The 17,812-nt window shown below is 64.9% G+C and overlaps 2 protein-coding genes across 2 annotated transcripts; both read right to left on the reverse strand.

Moving 5' to 3' along the window:
• Positions 1-509: 509 nt before the first annotated feature.
• Positions 510-11,648, reverse strand: CS (citrate synthase). Its single transcript, XM_066567601.1, has 11 exons — positions 11,484-11,648; positions 9,651-9,698; positions 8,683-8,790; positions 8,526-8,591; positions 7,573-7,704; positions 6,437-6,625; positions 4,942-5,141; positions 3,983-4,112; positions 3,183-3,284; positions 2,250-2,459; positions 510-1,263 (listed from the first exon to the last, which is right to left on the reverse strand). Exons 1-11 carry the CDS (start codon positions 11,535-11,537, stop codon positions 1,093-1,095), a joined length of 1,410 nt encoding a protein of 469 aa, XP_066423698.1. The 5' UTR covers positions 11,538-11,648; the 3' UTR covers positions 510-1,092.
• Positions 11,649-12,538: 890 nt separating this feature from the next.
• Positions 12,539-17,802, reverse strand: CNPY2 (canopy FGF signaling regulator 2). Its single transcript, XM_066567654.1, has 6 exons — positions 17,711-17,802; positions 16,985-17,203; positions 16,273-16,388; positions 15,073-15,270; positions 14,735-14,831; positions 12,539-13,056 (listed from the first exon to the last, which is right to left on the reverse strand). The coding sequence occupies exons 2-6, from the start codon at positions 17,181-17,183 to the stop codon at positions 13,013-13,015; spliced, it is 654 nt and encodes a 217-aa protein (XP_066423751.1). The 5' UTR covers positions 17,184-17,203; positions 17,711-17,802; the 3' UTR covers positions 12,539-13,012.
• Positions 17,803-17,812: the final 10 nt, after the last annotated feature.

A 17,812-nucleotide genomic window follows, 5' to 3' on the forward strand; every position in this document is an offset into this window, starting at 1 on the left:
GGAAAAGCTGCTGGGACCCCTCCCCAATTCCTCCCCAGGAACAAAAAAGGGAAGGAGGAGTTCCCCCCCCCCACCCCAAACCATCGCACACTTTGCACAAGCCACACGCACAGGGTGGGGAGGGGGCGGCTCCCGCTGCCCCCCCCCGCCGCCCCCCACCCCCAGCACCCTCCGCAGGGACCCCCACGGTCCCCACCCCACCCCCAGCGACCCCACCCCTGTTTTGGGGGGGGGGTGGGGGGGTGGGAAGGTCTCAGCTCCTCCCCACCCACCCCCCCCATGGCCATGGAGACCCCCCCGGGGGGAAGAGGGGGTCCCCGAGCCCCCCCTGGCCTAAGGAAGGAAGGGCTTGGCCAGGCCAATAAAGAGAATTTTCCAAGGGTCAGCAGCCTCCTGCTCCTCATTCAGCCACGGGAGGGGGGGTTTGAGGGGGGGTCTGCATGTAGGGACCCCCGGGTGGGGTGGGGGCACCAAGCCCTGCCCAGGGATGGGATGGAGGGGAGGGGGGGGTTTGTTAATAAAAACATTTATTTTGCATTTTTTTGTTGTTGTTTGTACAGAAGTGCCCGAGAGCTGCGAGGAGCCGGGGTGGGTTCTGGGGTGGGTGGGTGGGTGGGGAGGGGTCCCAGCTCTGGCTCCCGGGGGCTTCAGGCAGGGTTGGGGGGCATTGGGGGGGTCACACAAACACGGGGGGCACGGCCAGGGGAGCAGTGAGGAGTGTATCGAGTCCCTGCGGGGGGGCCCGGACACGGGGCTGCACTGAACCCCTCTCGGGGGGTGCAGGGGGGCAGGGGGGTGGGACCCCCTCCCCAAAACCCTGCCAGGACCCCCCCACCCAGCCCAGCAGTGTGGAGAGCCCGGGGGGCCCCCAATGTGAGGAGCCCGGGGGGGCTCCCAGTGTGCGCAGTGAGAGCTGCTGGGGTGGGGAGGGGGCACTGGAGACCCCCCCCAAGCACCAGGGCGGGGTGTGGGGGGCTGGGGGACCCTAGGGTGGTTTGGGGGGTCCCGAGGGGGGTTCAGTGGCGGGGGTGGCCGGGCCGGGCCCGGCAGAGCGGCGTTCTTCCCTGGGGGAGCCCCGTCCCCGTCCCTTTTTCAGGCAGATTTGTACCCCACGAGCTGCATCAGGCCCTTGGTGCTCATGGATTTGGGTCTCTCCAGGGGGAATCCCAGAGCTCGGCTCCAGATGAGCTGCGAGAGGACGCCCAGAGCTCGGGAAACGCCGAAGAGAACGGTGTAGTAATTCATCTCCTTCATGCCATAGTACTGTGGGGACAGAGGGGGGTCAGGGAGGGCACACAGGGACCCCCAGGGGACAGACAGAGGGACAGACAGAGGGATGGAGGGGACAGGGACAGATGGGCAAGAGAGGGAGAGAGAAACGGGGGAGGGAGGGAGGGATGGGGAGAAGAATGGGCTGGGAGAGGGAGGGTGGGATGGGGAAAGGGATGGACAGGACAGGGAGAGGGACAGACAGACAGAATGGAGAACAGAGAGAGGGACCCACAGACAGGGAGAGGGACAAACAGACAGGACAAGGGATAGACAGGGACAGACAGAATGGAGAACAGAGAGAGGGACACACAGACAGGGAGAGGGACGGACAGAATGGAGAACAGAGAGAGGGACACACAGACAGGGAGAGGGACAAACAGACAGGACAAGGGATAGACAGGGACAGACAGAATGGAGAACACAGAGAGAGAGACACACAGACAGGGAGAGGGACAGGAAGAAGGACAGAGAGACAGGGAGAAGGACAGACAGGAAGGAGAACAGAGAGAGGGACACATAGGGCAAGGAATGGACGGAGGACAAACAGACAGGACAAGGGACACACAGGGAGAGAGACACAGGACAGGGAGAGGGACACACAGGAAAGAGAACAGAGAGAGGGACACACAAGGACAAGGGATAGACAGGGAGAGGGACAAACAGACAAGGTGAGGGACAGACAGGAAAGAGAGCAGAGAGAGGGACACAGACAGGGAGAGAGACACATGGACAAGAGGAAGGACAGACAGAACAGGGAGAGAGATGTGGACATGCAAAGGGATATATGGCCAAGGAAAAGGACAGACTAACAGGAAAAGGGACAGACAGGGAGAGGGACAGACAGACAGGAGGAAAGACAGAACAAGGAGAGGGATGTGGACATGGAAAAGGATACACAGACAGAGAAAAGGACAGACTGACAGGAAAAGGACAGACAGCACAGACACAAGCAAAGCCCCAGAGCAGCCTGGGCTCACCTGCAGCAGGACCCCGCTGTGGGCATCCACGTTGGGCCAGGGGTTCTTGGCCTTGCCCTGCTCCAGGAGCACGTTGGGGACGATCTTGTAGAGCTGAGCCACCAGCTTGAACAGGGGGTCCTTGGGCAGGTGCTTGAGGGCGAACTCCCGCTGGCAGGTGTAGCGCGGGTCCGTCTTCCGCAGCACCGCGTGCCCGTAGCCGGGCACCACCTGTGGGGATGGGGGATCAGAGCTGCTCCTCAGCCCTGGGATGGGCCTGGGATGGGCCTTGAGCCCTGGGATGGGCCCTCTGAGCCCTGGGATGGGCCTGGAATGGGCCCTGGGACAGGGTCTGGGATGGGCCCTCTGAGCCCTGGGACAGGGCCTGGGATGGGCCCTCTGAGCCCTGGGATGGGGCCTGGGATGGGCCCTGAACCCTGGGATGGGCCCTGGAACGGCCTCTGAGCCCTGGAACAGCCCCCCTGAGCCCTGGGATGGGACCTGGAGCAACCCCTGAGCCCTGGGATGGGACCTGGAATGGCTCCTGGGACCCTGGGATGGGCCCTCTGAGCCCTGGGACAGGGCCTGGGATGGGCCTTGAGCCCTGGGATGGGACTTGGAATGGCTCCTGAGTCTTGGAATGGGATGTGGAAAAGCCCCTCAACTCTGGGATGGCTCCTCTGAGCCCTGGGGTGGGCCCTGAACCCTGGGATGGGACCTGGAACGGCCCCTGAATCCTGGAACAGGCCCTGAGATGGTCCCTGACCCCCTGGAATGGGCCCTGGAACGGGACCTGGAACAGCCCCTGAGCCCTGGAACAGCCCTTGCACCCTGGAACAGCCCCTGAGCCCCTGGAACAGCCCCTGAGCCCTGGGGTGGCTCCCCTGAGCCCCCCATAACCTCTGGAATGGCCCCCCTGAGCCCCCCTGAGCCCCGGGACGCCCCCCAGCTCACCCTGCCCGAGTTGAGCGTGTTCCAGATGAAATCCCTCAGCTTCTCGTCAGACACGTCCTTGCCCAGCTCCTTCTGCAGGTCCGTGAGCCACAGCAGCACCTCCTGTGGGCATGAGGGAGTGAGGGCAGGGACAGACGGACAGGGGGACAGGGAGAGGGACAGACAGGAAGCAGGGACAGACAGACAGACAGGAAGCAGGGACATGGACAGAGTGACAGGGAGAGGGACACACAGCCAGGGCAAGGAGGGACACACTGGGCAGGGAGAGGGACAGACAGGGAGAAGGACATGGACAGAGTGACAGGGAGAGGGACAGACAGACAGAGAGCAGGGACACACAGACAGGGAGCAGGACATGGACAGAGTGACAGAGAGAGGGACAGACAGGGAGCAGGGACACACGGACAGGGAGCAGGGACACACGGACAGGGAGCAGGGACGGACAGGGAGCAGGGACACATGGACAGGGAGCAGGGACACACGGACACGGAGCAGGGACGGACAGGGAGCAGGGACACACGGACAGCGAGCAGGGACACACGGACAGCGAGCAGGGGACACACGGACAGGGAGCAGGGACACACGGACAGCGAGCAGGGACACACGGACAGCGAGCAGGGACGGACGGGGAGCAGGGACACACGGACAGCGAGCAGGGACACACGGACAGCGAGCAGGGACACATGGACAGCGAGCAGGGACGGACAGGGAGCAGGGACACACGGACACGGAGCAGGGACACACGGACACGGAGAAGGGACACACGGAGCAGGGACACACGGACACGGAGCAGGGCCCACCTGGTTGGCGAGGCCGTGCAGGGGCCCGGCCAGGCCGTTCATGGCGGCGGCGAAGGCCAGGTAGGGGTCGGAGAGGGCGCTGCCCACCAGGTGGCTCGTGTGGGCACTGACGTTCCCTCCCTCGTGGTCACTGCGGGGGGACAGCCCCGTCAGGACCCCCCAGACCCCACAAACAGCTCCCACAGCGTTCTGGGGGCTGGGGGGGACGCTGATGCCAGCCTGGTTCAACCCCAGCCCTGCCTGCTCCTGGTGACACCCACAGAGCCCCCTCCCCTATAGGGCAGAGCCCAGACCCCTACAGGGACCCCTCTCCTATAAGGCACAGCCCCACAAAGCCCCCTCCCCTATAGGGCACAGCCCAGACCCCTACAGAGCCCCCTCCCCTACATGGCAGAGGCCACAGCCTCTACAGAGCCCCCTCCCCTATAGGGCAGAGCACAGAGCCCCCTCCCCTATAAGGCACAGCCCCTAGAGAGACCCCTCCCCTATAGGGCAGAGTCCAGAGCCCAACAGAGCCCCCTCCCCTATAGGGCACAGCCCCTACAGTGCCCCACAGAGGCCCAGAGCCCCTCCAGAGCCCCCTCCCCTATAAAGAACAGCCCAGAGCCCCCTCCCCTATAAAGAACAGCCCAGAGCCCCTCCAGAGCCCCCTCCCCTATAAAGAACAGCCCAGAGCCCCCTCCCCTATAAAGAACAGCCCAGAGCCCCTACAGGAACCCCTCCCCTATAAAGAACAGCCCAGAGCCCCCTCCCCTATAAAGAACAGCCCAGAGCCCCCTCCCCTATAAAGAGCAGCCCAGAGCCCCTCCAGAGCCCCCCCCCCCTATAAAGAACAGCCCAGAGCCCCCTCCCCTATAAAGAACAGCCCAGAGCCCCTCCAGGGCCCCCTCCCCTGCTGACAGCCCTGGGGCAGCCCAGGCCCATCCCCAGCCCTGCTGCTCATCCTCAGCTGCCCCTACCTGTGGATGGTGAGGTAGAGCCTCATGAGCTCGATGAACTGGGGGTCGGTGTAGCCCAGCATGTTGGTGAAGTTGTGGGACCAGTCCAGGTTGGGGTCGATGGCCCCGATGCCGCTGCCCTCCCGGTAAAGGTTCCGGTAAATCTTGGCGGCCACGCAGGGCAGCTTGGCGATCAGATCCATGGCGTCCTCGTACACAAACTGCCACCAGCAGGGTCAGGACGTGCTCCCCTGACGCCCCCAGCACCCAAATCCACCCCAAAAATCAGCAGCTCCCCCCGTGCTGTGTGTGTAGCCTGTCTCAGTTATCCCGGTTCCTTCCCAAGCTCTACCCCCTGACCCTGACCATGAATTTCAGCTTCTTTGACCAATTTTCAAGCCCATCCCTCCTAGGAATCCCACTAATCCTCACCTCAATAACATTCCCAGCTCTCCTACCACCATCCCTAGACCATCCATGAATTACAAACCCTCCAGCTATGGTTTATCAACCTAGTTACAAAACAACTAACAAAGCCCCTAGAGACAAAAAAGGGGACAAATGATTGGTGTGCCAATCTCCTCTCCTTTCCCCTTCCCTGGCCCCTGATGAGCGCTGTCTGTCAATCTTGGCACTCCAGAAGAATTGGGGTTTGTAGGATTAGGGGGCTGTGGGGTTGAGGAGCTGCAGGACTGGGGGCTGTGGGATTGAGGGGCTGCAGGGCTGGGAGGTTGAAGAATTGGGGTTTGTAGGATTAGGAGGCTGTGGCATTGGCAAAGTTCAGAAGATGCTTCTCAGCCCTGGGGGGCATTGGGCCATCCAGGTGTCCTTTGTCCCTTTGTCCCTCCCCTCCTGTACCTGGTTGGTGGCTCCCTGCCCCTTCCCTGCCCCTCTCCCCAGGGTTCAAAGGAGCAGCAACCACGGGCTCAGGGAGTTCTGTTGGAGCTGGTGCTGCATTCAGAGGCCAGAATAAAGCTCTGGATCCAAACCCTCCACCAGAACCAACTCCTTTCCTTCATCATCACCTTAAAGCCCCTCTGCCAGAGGTAAACCTGAGCTCCTGCAGGCCTGGACTTGTCCCAAGCACCCAGCTGCAATATCCAGCCAGCCAAAGGTGTCTCTGGGGTGAAAACACCACAGATCCAGCTGGCCAAAAGTGTCTTTGGGGTATCCAGATAGCCAAAAATGTTTCTGGGGTGGAAACATCACACATCCACCTGGCCAAAAATGTTTCTGGGGTGGAAACATCACACATCCAGCCAGCCAAAGTGTCTTTGAGGTGAAACACCACAGATCCAGCTACCCAAGGGTGTCTCTGGGGTGAAAACACCACACACTCAGCTGGCCAAAAGTGGGGTGAAACACCACACGCCCAGCTACCCAAAAGTGTCTCTGAGGTGAAACCACCCCAGCTGCCGCCTTTGGCCAAGCAGCAAGGGCCAGATGAGCCCTTCAATAATTAACTCAATGATTGATTCAATCATAAACTCAATAACACTGGTAGAAATGACCGTACCTCCCAGTACTTGGCTCGGTGGATGCCCTCGGCGTAGGCGCGGGCGAATTTGCTCTCGCTGTTGAGGGCGGTGACGGCGGCGCTCAGCTGGGACATGGGGTGCAGGTTGGTGGGGAAGTTGTCCAGCATGGTCACCACGTGCGAGGGCAGAGCCGCACGCTTGGCCCACTCCCGGGACAGCCAGGTCACCTACAGGGACACAGGGACTGAGACGTGGGGCTGGGGGCTGGCAGAGCCCACCCAGCTGCTTGCCAGACCCATCCTGGGGCTGGGGGCTCTTCAGGCCCCCCTCATCCAATTGCCAGCCCCCTCCTCAGCCATTTCCCAGCCCCTCCTGGGTCTGGGGGCTGTCAGAGCCCCCTCAGCTGTTCCCCAGCCCCTCCTGGGTCTGGGGGCTCTCAATCAGACCCCCTCAGGTGTTTCTCAGCCTCTCCTGGGTCTGGGGGCTCTCAAACCCTCTCTCAGCTATTTTCCAGCCCCCTCCTGGGTCTGGGGTCTCTCAGACTCTCCCCAGCCGTTTTCCAGCCCCTCCTGGGTCTGGGGGCTCTGAGACCCCCCTCAGGTGTTTGCCAGCCTCCTCCTGGGTCTGGGGGCTGCCAGACCCCCCCCTCAGCTATTTTCCAGCTCCTTCCTGGGTCTGGGGGCTCTCAGACCCCCCTCATCCAATTGCCAGCCTCCTCCTGGGTCTGGGGGCTGCCAGACCCCCCCCCTCAGCTATTTTCCAGCTCCTTTCTGGGTCTGGGGGGCTCTCAGACCCCCCTCAGCTGTTTGCCAGACCCCCCTCATCCAATTGTCAGCCCCCTCCTGGGTCTGGGGTCTCTCAGACCCCCCTCAGCTGTTTCCCAACCCCCTCCTGGGTCTGGGGGCTATCAGACCCCCCTCATCCAATTGTCAGCCCCCTCCTCAGCCATTTCCCAGCCCCTCCTGGGTCTGGGGTCTCTCAGACCCTCTCCCAGCCATTTCCCAGCTCCTCCTGGGTCTGGGGGCTCTCAATCAGACCCCCTCAGGTGTTTCTCAGCCCCTCCTGGCTCTGGGGGCTCTCAATCAGACCCCCCTCAGGTGTTTCTCAGCCCCTCCTGGGTCTGGGGTCTCTCAGACCCCTCCCCAGCCGTTTCCCAGCCCCCTCCCAGCAGTACCTGCTCCTGGGTTGGGATTTCTCCGGTCACCAGCAGCCAGAAGAGCCCCTCGGGCAGCGGCTCCTCTCCCCCCGCGGCTTTGGGCAGCTTCTTCTGGCACTCGGGAATGCTGTAGCCACGGAAACGGATCCCCTGCGGGCCGGAGAGTCAGGGGGATGGTGGGATGGGCTGGGAATGGGGTAGGAATTAACTGGGACAGGGTGGGATGGAATGGGAATGGGCGTGGAATGGGTGAGAAGGACTGGGACAGAGTGGGAATGGGGTTGGATGGGGTTGGAACAGGGTGAGATGGGCAGGGAATGGGTGGGATGGGCTGGGAATAGGCTGGGAATGGGGTAAGAATGGGTGGGATGGGGTGGGAATGGGCTGGGATGAACTGGGACAGGGTGGGAATGGACTAGGACAGGGTGGGATGGGGTGGGAATGAGGTGGGGACAGGGTGGGATGGGCAGGGAATGGGTGGGATGGGGTGGAAATTGGTGGTACGGGCTGGGAATGGACTGGGACAAGGTGGGATCGACTGGGAATGTGTGGGATGGGCTGGGAATGGGCTGGTATGAGGTGGGAAGGGCTGGGAATGGGGTTGGGATGAGGTGGGAAGGGCTGGGAATGGGGCTGGGATGAGGTGGGATGGGGTGGAAATTGGTGGGATGGACTGGGATGGGGTGGAAATGGGCGGGATGGGGTGGGATGAGGTGGGAAAGGCTGGGAATGGGGTAGGGACAGGGTGGGAATGGCTGGGATGGGGTGGGGACAGGGAGGGAGTGGATGGGTTGGGCAGGGAATGGCTGGGAATAGGGTAAGGACAGGGTGGGAATGGGCGGGGATGAGGTGGGAATGGGGTGGGGAAAGGGTGGGAAGGGGTGGGACCAGCTGGGAATGGGACAGGGTGGGATGGCTGGGAATGAGTGGGGACAGGGGGGGACAGGGACAGGGTGGGAACAGGGCCCTACCTCATCAGGATCCAGCACCGAGGTCTCGTAGATCAGCCCTTTCATGCCCCTCATGCCGCCGTACACCTGGAAGGGGCCGGGAGCTCGCGGTGAGGGGGGTGAGGGCCGGTGCCAGTGCCCAGTGTCCCCATTGTGTCCCCAGTGTCCCCACACTCACCATGTCCACGGTGATCTGGCCGATGGTCGTGCTGCCGTGCTGCTGCCGGAAGCTCTTGATCTTGGCCTGCTCCTTGGGGATCATGGTGGCCAAAACGTCCTTGAGGTTCTGGGGACGAGGGACAGGGGTGTGAGAGGGGGGGCTGAGCACAGCAGAGGGGGTGACAGAAGAAAAGGGACAAGGAGAAGGTGTGGCAATGGAGGGGGTGACAGGAGAAAAGGGACAAGGAGAAGGTGTGGCAATGGAGGGGGTGACAGGAGAGGGGTGGCAGGAGATGTGGGGCAGGAGAGGGAGTGAGAGGAGTGGGGTGATGGAAAAGGGGGTGATAAAAGAGATGGGGACAGGAAAAGGGGCAATAGAATAGGGGGATCCCCATGGGGAGAGGGGACAGGAATGGGGGTGACAGGAGAGAGGGTGATTGGAGAGGGTCCCCCTCTTGAAGAGGGGTGAGAAGAGAGGGGGCCACAGGAAAGGGGGTGACAGAAAAGGGGGGTGACAGGAAAAGGGAACTCCCATTGGAGAAGAGTGACAGGAGAGGGGATCAAGGCAGAGGGGGTGACAAGAAAGATGGGGACAGGAGAGAGGATGACACATGGCCTCCCCTTGGAGAGGGGTGAGAGGAGGCCAAAGGAAAGGGGGTGACAGGAAAGGGGATAGGGTCCCCCTCTAAGAAGGGTGAGAGGAGAGAGGGCCAAAGGAAAGGGGGTGACAGGAGATGGGAGAGGGTCCCCCTCTTGAAGAGGGGTGAGAAGAGAGGGCGCCACAGGAAAGGGGGTGACAGGAAAAGGGGACTCCCATTGGAGAAAAGCAACAGGAGAGGGGAATCAAGGCAGAGGAGGTGACAAGAAAGAGGATGACAAATGGCCTCCCCTTGGAGAGGGGTCTCAGGAGAGGCAGCCACAGGGAAGAGGCATCAGGAGAAGGGAACAGTGACAGGGTGGGGGTCACAGCAGAGGAACCCCCCTTACCGTGGCGGCGCTGGCGTGGCGAGCAGCAAAGAGGACACACGGTGCATTCTGTGGGACAAGGGACACAGAGACCCCCCTGTCACCAGGGCAGAGCCTCTTTTTGGGGTGGGGGCAGCCAGGTGAGCACCCCCATCCCCGTGGCCGGTGAGATCTCGGTTCCCAAGGACACCAGAGCCTCGCCCACGCGGGTGGGGATCAAAGCCGGGATCAGCCGAGCCGGGATCAGCCGAGCCGGGATCAAAGCCGGGATCAGCCGAGCCGGGATCAGCCGGGGCGGCCCCGCGCTGCCCTCGGGAGCCGGAGCTGGCACGGGGACCGCGGGTTCTCCTTCCTGGAGCCGCGCCCGGCCAGGAACGGCCGCGGTTTTCCTGAGCCGGGGAATCCGAACTTTGTTGCTCGCCCACGCGTGGGAACCGCGGGGACTCCCCGGGAACACAGCCCGGCCTTGGCAGCGCCCGCACCGGGGACGCACCGGGGGACACCAGGGCCGCCACCCACGGGGACACCGGCGATCCCCCGGGGCCCGGAGCTGCGGCAGCGCCTGCGGCAGAGCCAGAACATGACTCGGTTTTTCCGCTGGCTGCCGGGAGGACGCGGGGGGGCCGCTCTGCAGATCCCCCCCCCAAAGTGTCCCCCGGTTCCTCGGGAACCCCCGGTCCGGTCAGGGGGTCCCCGGTGGGGCGGGTGTGGCCGTGGCCGGTGGCGAGGCCGTGTCCCCCCTGCAACAGGCGGCACCGGGAAGGGAAAACGCCGGCGGAACAATGGAGGCGGCAGCGGGGAGCCCAAGGTCAAGGCGGCCGCTGTCGCCGCCGTGTCACCCCCACGTCACCCCCGGTGTCACCCCCGTTTTGGGGGTCCCCACGGCTCGTCCTGGCTGTCACCGAGGTGCCACCGGCTCAAGGTCACACGTGTTGGCGGTGACACCGAGCACCGGCCGGGGGGAGCGCGGGGGCACAGGGGGACCCTCCCGGGGGGTTCCCGTTGTGCCCCAGGGGTGCGGAGGCTCCGTGGTTCGGGGCTGCGGGGCCAGGACGAGGGGAGGAAGAGGAGGAGGAGGAGGAGGGTCGGGATCACGGCTCAAACCGGGGGGGCGGCCCCGGTCCGCTCGGTTTGACGGGGGAGCAGGGCCAAGTGGGGCATCGGGAATATCCCAAAATATCGCCCGGTCGATAAAGACACCGCAGCGCCCGTTACGAAACGCCGGGGCCGCGGCCAAGGCAAACACACCGGAGGGGCCGGGGCTGTTCCTCCGGCCCGGTACCGGCACACGGGGGTCCCCTCGCTGTGACCCCGGTGTCCTCTACGGCACCGAGACGCTGGGGAAGGGCGGTGGCGGCGGGGACCGTCCCCGCCTCTACCCCCCCTACTGCCGGTGCCAGCGGGTGCGGGATCCCGGGGCCGGTGCGGGGCTCCCGGAACGCCCCACGCCCAGCGCTGCACAACGAGGGGAAGCGGCAGGACCGGATCCCCAAGCGGGGCTGCCCCAGGGCGGGGGCCCCCGCTCGGGGCTGAGGCAGCAGCGGAGCTCCCCGGGCGTGGACCGGGCCCGGAGCCCCCCGAGCCACTCCCGGTGCCCCCGGCTCTGAGAAGCGCCCGGCGCCGGTTCCCACCACGTGCTGCCGCTGCGGCCCCGCGCCCACCCCGATCCCGATCCCGGTCCCGATCGCGGTCACCCCGGTCCCATCCCCCCTCCTCCGCCGCCACCGCGCGGCCCCTTTAAGGCAGCGCCCCCCGCGTCGCCCCTTTAAGAACCGGACCCCCCCGCTCTCCCTTCCCCCCGCGGCGTCGCCCCTTTAAGGCGCGGCGCGGCGAGGCCGGGCCGGGCGCGCTCACCTTGGGGCCGCGGAGGCGCGCGGCCGCCCGGCTGCCGGCGGCGAGGAGCGTCATGGCGGTACCGGGACGGGACAGGCCGGGGCTGAACGGGGCCGGGACCGGGAGCGGGGCCGGGACCGGGAGCGGGGCGGGAGCGGGGCCGGAGCGGCGGCGGCCGGGGGTCCTCAACGTGAGGGCGGGACGGAGCGCGGCGCGGGTTATTAGCATAACCCCGCCCCCTGCCGGGGCAGAGCCGTTTGCTATTGGTCAAGCGGCGCGCCGTGGGGCGGGGCTACGCTAATGAAGTGGCGGGGGGCGCAAGCTATAGGTGGCCGCCGTATTCGCCTGATCAGGACCAGGGGTGGGGTGAGGGGGTGCCCGCCCCGTCTCGTGACGTCACCGGCCGCAGTGCGTGACGTCACGGCTCGGTGTCATCCCCGCGGCCGCGCCGATGTCCCGGTGGGGTTCGGCTGCAGGGGCGGGGGGCTGCCCCGTGACGTCACCAGGCGCTCAGCGGGGCGGTATGAAGTCACCAGAGCCCGTGACGTCATCCTGTAGGTGGCCACAGTGGCTTGAGGTGATAGGATGTGGCATGAGGCTCAGCGGTGACGTCAGGGAGTGGCATGTCACCATGGCCGCTAAGGCCAGGACATTGTCCTGCCGGCCCGGGTGACACAATGGAGTGACATGGGGTGACACGGGGTAACGTGTGCCAGCAGAGGGGCAGAGCCCTCCTGCTGCTGCTGTCCCCTGGCCAGGTGACATGAGGTGACACAGGGCACGGCAGAGAGGCCAGAACCTTCTCAGCGACGGAGTGGGATGACAACGGGTGGCAGCTGAGAGGCAGCACCACCATCGTGGATGGCATGAGGTGACAGAGGTGACACAGGGTGACCAGGCATGGCTGAGGGGCCAGACCCCCATGGTGGATGGCATGAGGTGACACGGGGTGACCAGGCATGGCTGAGGGGCTGGACCCCCATGGGTGACTTGGGGTGACACAGAGCCACCCATGAGGGGGACAATGTGGGGACACTGCTGTCCCCACCCCACCCACACACACACCACACCAGAGCTGCCCACGGCCCCTTTATTGCCTGCAAAACAGAGGGGGGTCCCCAAGCCCCCCACCCCAAGCCCCGCTGTGTCCCCGTGTCCCCTGGCAGCGGGGCAGGAATGTCCCTGAAATGTCCCCTCAGGAGCGAGGAGGTGGCCCCGGCCCCGTGGCCGTCCCGGTGGCCCCGGATGGGGAATAAATAGGACGGGAGCTCTGCATGGGGTGAGGCAGCCGGGGAGGTCCTGGAGATCTGTCTGTCCTGGGGACATCCCAGTGGGTCCCAAGGATGTGCCGGTGGGTCTGACGGAGATCCCAGTGGGTCCTGGGGATGTCCTGGTGGGTCCCAGGGACATCCTGGGGGGTTCTGGGGACATCCCAGTGGGTCCCAAGGATGTCCCGGTGGGTCTCAAGGAGATCCCGGTGGGTCCTGGGGACATCCTTGGGGACATCCCGGTGGGTCCCGGCGCCGTCCCGGTCCCCGCTCCCGAGGCGGTCACAGCTCGTCGTGTGGGATGTGCAGTGCGTGGTCACACAGGTCTGTGGGGACAACGGGGGACAACGGGGCTGTGCGGGAGCCCAATGGAATTTATGGGGTCTGCTGGAGTCCCCATGGGACTGTGACAGAACTGTGGGACCTTCCAGAGCCAGACCCTGTGGGATTCCCAGGACATTGTTGGAGCCTCATGGGACCCTCAGGATGCACCAGACCCCCAGGAGACCCCCAGGACAAGGCAGCCCTGTGGGACCCTCTGTGCTGGAACCCTGTGGGACCCTCAGGACCCATCAGAGCCTCATGGGACCCTTTGGATGCACCAGACCCCCAGCCCTGTAGGACCCCTGGGTCACATCAGAGCTTTGTGGGACCCTCAGGATGCCCCAGACACCCAGGAGACAGCAGCCCTGTGGGACCCTTGGGTCACATCAGACCCATGTGGGACCCTCTGGATGCACCAGACCCCCAGGAGACCCCCAGGACATGGCAGCCCTGTGGGACCCTCAATGCCGGAGCCCTGTGGGACCCTCAGGACCCATCAGAGCCCTGTGGGACCCTCAAGATGCAGAGATCCCACAAGACCCTCAGGGGGACATCAGAGCCCTGTGGGACTCTGTGCTGCCCTGTCCCCTCCCAGGACCGGTCCCTGCTGTGACCCAAGCTGGCACCAGTGGCATTTCCCTGCCTTTGTCCTGTGGTTAGTGACAAATGTGGCTGTCTGGACACAGCCACAGCCTGGCCTGTCCCTGCTCTGTCCCCCACACTGCAGGAAGAGCCCCAGGAGCAGCTGTGGAGACCCTGAAGATTCCCTGGGGCAGAGCATTGCCCTGAAGGCTGTGCCAGCTGCAAAGGGACCTGCCCTGGCCCTGTCCAGGGCCCCGTCCAGGATTGCCCAAAGGTCACAGCGTGCCCTGACCTGGCTGTTTGTGAGCTGGAAATAGCCCCAGGATGGGACAGGGCCATTGGATGCGCCAGGAGAGGCCACAGAGTCAGCACAGCAGCTGCCCTGGCTCGGCCCCAGCATCCCAAAACAACCCCAGGGCCAGCAGGGTCCCGGCACTGCAGTGGGGTGCTGGGATTTGGGGAAGAATTTGAAACTCCTCCCTGCCGTGGGCTGGCAGAAAATCCCATCCCAGAACTGACAGAGCAGCCATGACCTCCAGGAACAGAGGGAGAGACCCCCAGGAACAGCAGGAGAGACCCCATGAGACAGCAGGAGAGACCCCCAGAACAGCAGAAGAAACCCCAGAACAGCAGGAGAAACCCCAGAACAGCAGGAGAGACCGCTTGGGACAGCAGGAGAGACCCCTTGGGACAGCAGGAGAGACCCCCAGGAACAGCAGGAGAGACCCCCAGGAACGGCCCCAGCTCTGGGCTGACATCTCCTCCTATCCCAGCACTGATGGAGCAGGAGGGACCCCCAGGAACAGCAGGAGAGACCCCAGGAACAGCAGGAGAGACCCCCTGGGACAGCCCCAGCTCTGGGCCCAGCATCTTCTCCTATCCCAGCAGTGATGGAGCAGGAGAGAGACCCCTGGAAGTGCGGGAGAGAGCCCCTGGAAGAGCAGCAAAGACTCCCAGGAACAGCCCCAGCTCTGAGCTGGCATCTCAGCTCAGCCCAGCTCAGCTCAGCTCAGCTCAGCTCAGCTCAGCTCATCCCAGCCCCAAGGCAGCAGCCACAGCCCCAGGAGCAGCAGCAGAGCCCCCCAGGCCCCATCTCACCCGTCCTCTTGCTGCAGAGCCGGTCCTTGACATTGTCAGCCTCGTGTGACAGAAACTCGATCAGCTCGTCCTCGTACTCCTCAGCGATGCTCTCGCACTGCAACGGTGACACCGGTGACACCGCCAGCCCACGGGAGCCCCTGTTCTCCCTTTGCCCATTTCCCACCCTGTCCTCACTGTCCCATCCTGTCCCCATGTCCCTGTCCTCCTTTTCCCTCATCACCCACCTGTCCTGCCCTGTCCCCACTGTTCCCCTGTCCCATCCTGTGTCCCCATGTCCCTGTCCTTCCTTTCTCCCCCATTTTTCCCCCATTTTCCCCCCCTGTCCCCTCACACACAGCGAATTTCAGGCTGTTGATGACGTCCCCGTCGAATTTGACCCCGGACAGGTCCATCTTGGTGCCATCATGGGAGATGACTCTGATGTAGCTCTTGCGCTGCGTGGCCGGGTCCAGCTTCTCCCCATACTCCTTCATCTTCTCGCACACCCGCTCCAGCAGCTCCGTCAGGTGCGCCTCGGACCGGGCGTACGGCACCTGCGGCCCCGGGGAGGGGACACCGGGAGAGGAACGGGGCAGGGGTCAGCGGGGACACCAGGGGGACACCGGGAGAGGAACCGGGCAGGGGTCAGGAGGGACACCAGGGGGACACCGGGAGAGGAACTGGGCAGGGGTCAGCGGGGACACCAGGGGGACACCGGGAGAGGAACCGGGCAGGGGTCAGGAGGGACACCAGGGGGACACCGGGAGAGGAACTGGGCAGGGGTCAGCGGGGACACCAGGGGGACACCGGGAGAGGAACCGGGCAGGGGTCAGGAGGGACACCAGGGGGACACCGGGAGAGGAACCGGGCAGGGGTCAGGAGGGACACCAGGGGGACACCGGGAGAGGAACTGGGCAGGGGTCAGGAGGGACACCAGGGGGACACTGGGAGAGGAACTGGGCAGGGGTCAGGAGGGACACCAGGGGGACACTGGGAGAGGAACCCGGCAGGGGTCAGCAGGGTCCCCGGGAGCAGGGACAGCGGGAGACCCCAGGCAGGGGTCAGTGGGGTCCCCAGGAGCACCCCCAGGAAATGGGGACACCAGGAGAGGCCCCAGGCAGGGGTCAGTGGGGTCCCCGAGAGCAGCCCCAGGGTGTGGGGACACCAGGGGTGGGGCAGAGGAGACAGGGAAGGACAGCGGGGACAGGGCAGGACAGGGTGGGAAATGGGGGAAAGGGGGGACAGGATGAAATGGGGAGACAGAGCTGAGCAGGGGGACAGGGACAGAGGAGACAGCAAGACAGGACAGGAGGACAGGCCACAGTGGTGGCACAGGGCTTGGGGGTGTCCACTGGGGCCAGCTGGACCCCCAGGGGGACAGGCTGAGGGTCTCCAGCCCATGGGGACCCCTCCCCACACACTCCCTTCCCAGGAGTGGCCCTGGAGGTGGGGACACTGAGAGTGGCCTCAGGACACTGGGAGAGGCTCTAGGCTGGGGTCAGTGGGGACACCGGGAGTGGGGACACCGGGACAGGCCCCAGGAGCAGGGGCCTCACCTCCACCACGGACTGGCTGCCGTCGGGGTTGATGCGGAACGAGCCCATCTGGATGGTTTTTCTGGGATCCACCTGGGCAATTTCCCACTCCAGCTCATCCACCAGCGCCCGGCAGGCTGTGAGGGGACACGGTGACATGGGACACCTGGCACGCGTGCTCCTGTGGCTGCCCACAGCCAGACTGGTGTCACTGGGATGGGGAGGGGTCTCCATGGGCTGGAGACTCTCAGGCTGCCCCCTTGGGGATCCAGCTTGTCCCAGTGGACACCCCCAAGCTCTGTGCCACCACCCTGGCCTGTCCCACCCTTGTCCTGTCTTGCTGTCTCCTCTGTCCCTGTCCCCCTATTCAGCCCTGTCTGCCCATTTCTTCCTGCTCCCCTGTCCTCCCTTTTCCCTCCTTTCGCATCCTGTCCTGTCCCCACTGTTCCCCTGTCCCCATGTCCCTGTCCTCCCTTTTCCCCTATTTCACACCTGTCCTGCCCTGTCCCCACCGTTCTCCTGTCCCATCCTGTCCCGAATATCCCTGTCCTCCCTTTCCCTATTTCCCACCTGCCCTGTCCCCACTGTTCCCCCTGTCCCACACTGTTCTCATGTCCCTGTCCTCCCTTTTACCCTATTTCCCATCCTGTCCTGTCCCATCCCATTCCCCCCATCCTATCCCATCCCATCTGTTCCCCCGTGTCCCCCCCTTGTCCCCCGTGTCCCCCCACACCTCCGCAGTGCAGGTCCTGGCTCCGGCGTGCTCCGGCCGCGGGCAGCAGCGATGCCAAGGCCAGGGCCAGGCCGAGCAGCATCCCCGGGGCTCCGCAGATTCCCGGGACCCGGCCCCGCATCCCCGGGGCTCCGCAGATTCCCGGGATCCGGTCTCGCATCCTCAGGGCTCCGCAGATTCCCGGGACCCGGTCCCGCATCCTCAGGGCTCCACTGTCACCTGCGGGCACGGGGCAGCTCCAGCGCTGTCACCTGCGGGCTCCGGGTGGCCCCGCTGTCCCCACACCCCATCCCGGGACTCCCGTTCCCTGCAGAGCCCGGCTCTCCTTAGGGCTTCATCCACGGTGTTCCCCGTCCCGGTCCGCTCTGAGTCCCGTTAATGCGGCTGGAGCCCACAGGGATCCCTCCCCATAGGGCAGAGCTCCTACAGAGCCCCTTCCCCTATAGGGCACAGCTCAGAGCTCCAACAGGGACCCCTCCCCTATAGGGCACAGTCCAGAGCCTCACAGAGCCCCCTCCCCTATAGGGCAGCGCTCAGTCGCCCCACAGAGCCCCCTCCCCTATAGGGCAGCGCTCAGTCGCCCCACAGAGCCCCCTCCCCTCCGGGATCCCCCACAGCCCCCTATGAAGCCCTTCGCCCCCACAGCTGAACCCATCGCCTTCCCCGAATCCCCCCCATCCCGAGCCCCGGGCCCGGCCGAGCCCCCCCATCCTGCGCCCCCCGTACCGGCCGCTCTCCCGTCCCGCTCCCACCGCCCCTCACACCGGACCGGCTGCCCCGGGACTGCCCGCGGCGCCGCCGGTCCCGGCGCGCCCCCCCGGCCCGCAC

Source organism: Molothrus aeneus, chromosome 30 (assembly GCF_037042795.1).
Source record: "Molothrus aeneus isolate 106 chromosome 30, BPBGC_Maene_1.0, whole genome shotgun sequence".
NCBI lineage: Eukaryota > Metazoa > Chordata > Aves > Passeriformes > Icteridae > Molothrus > Molothrus aeneus.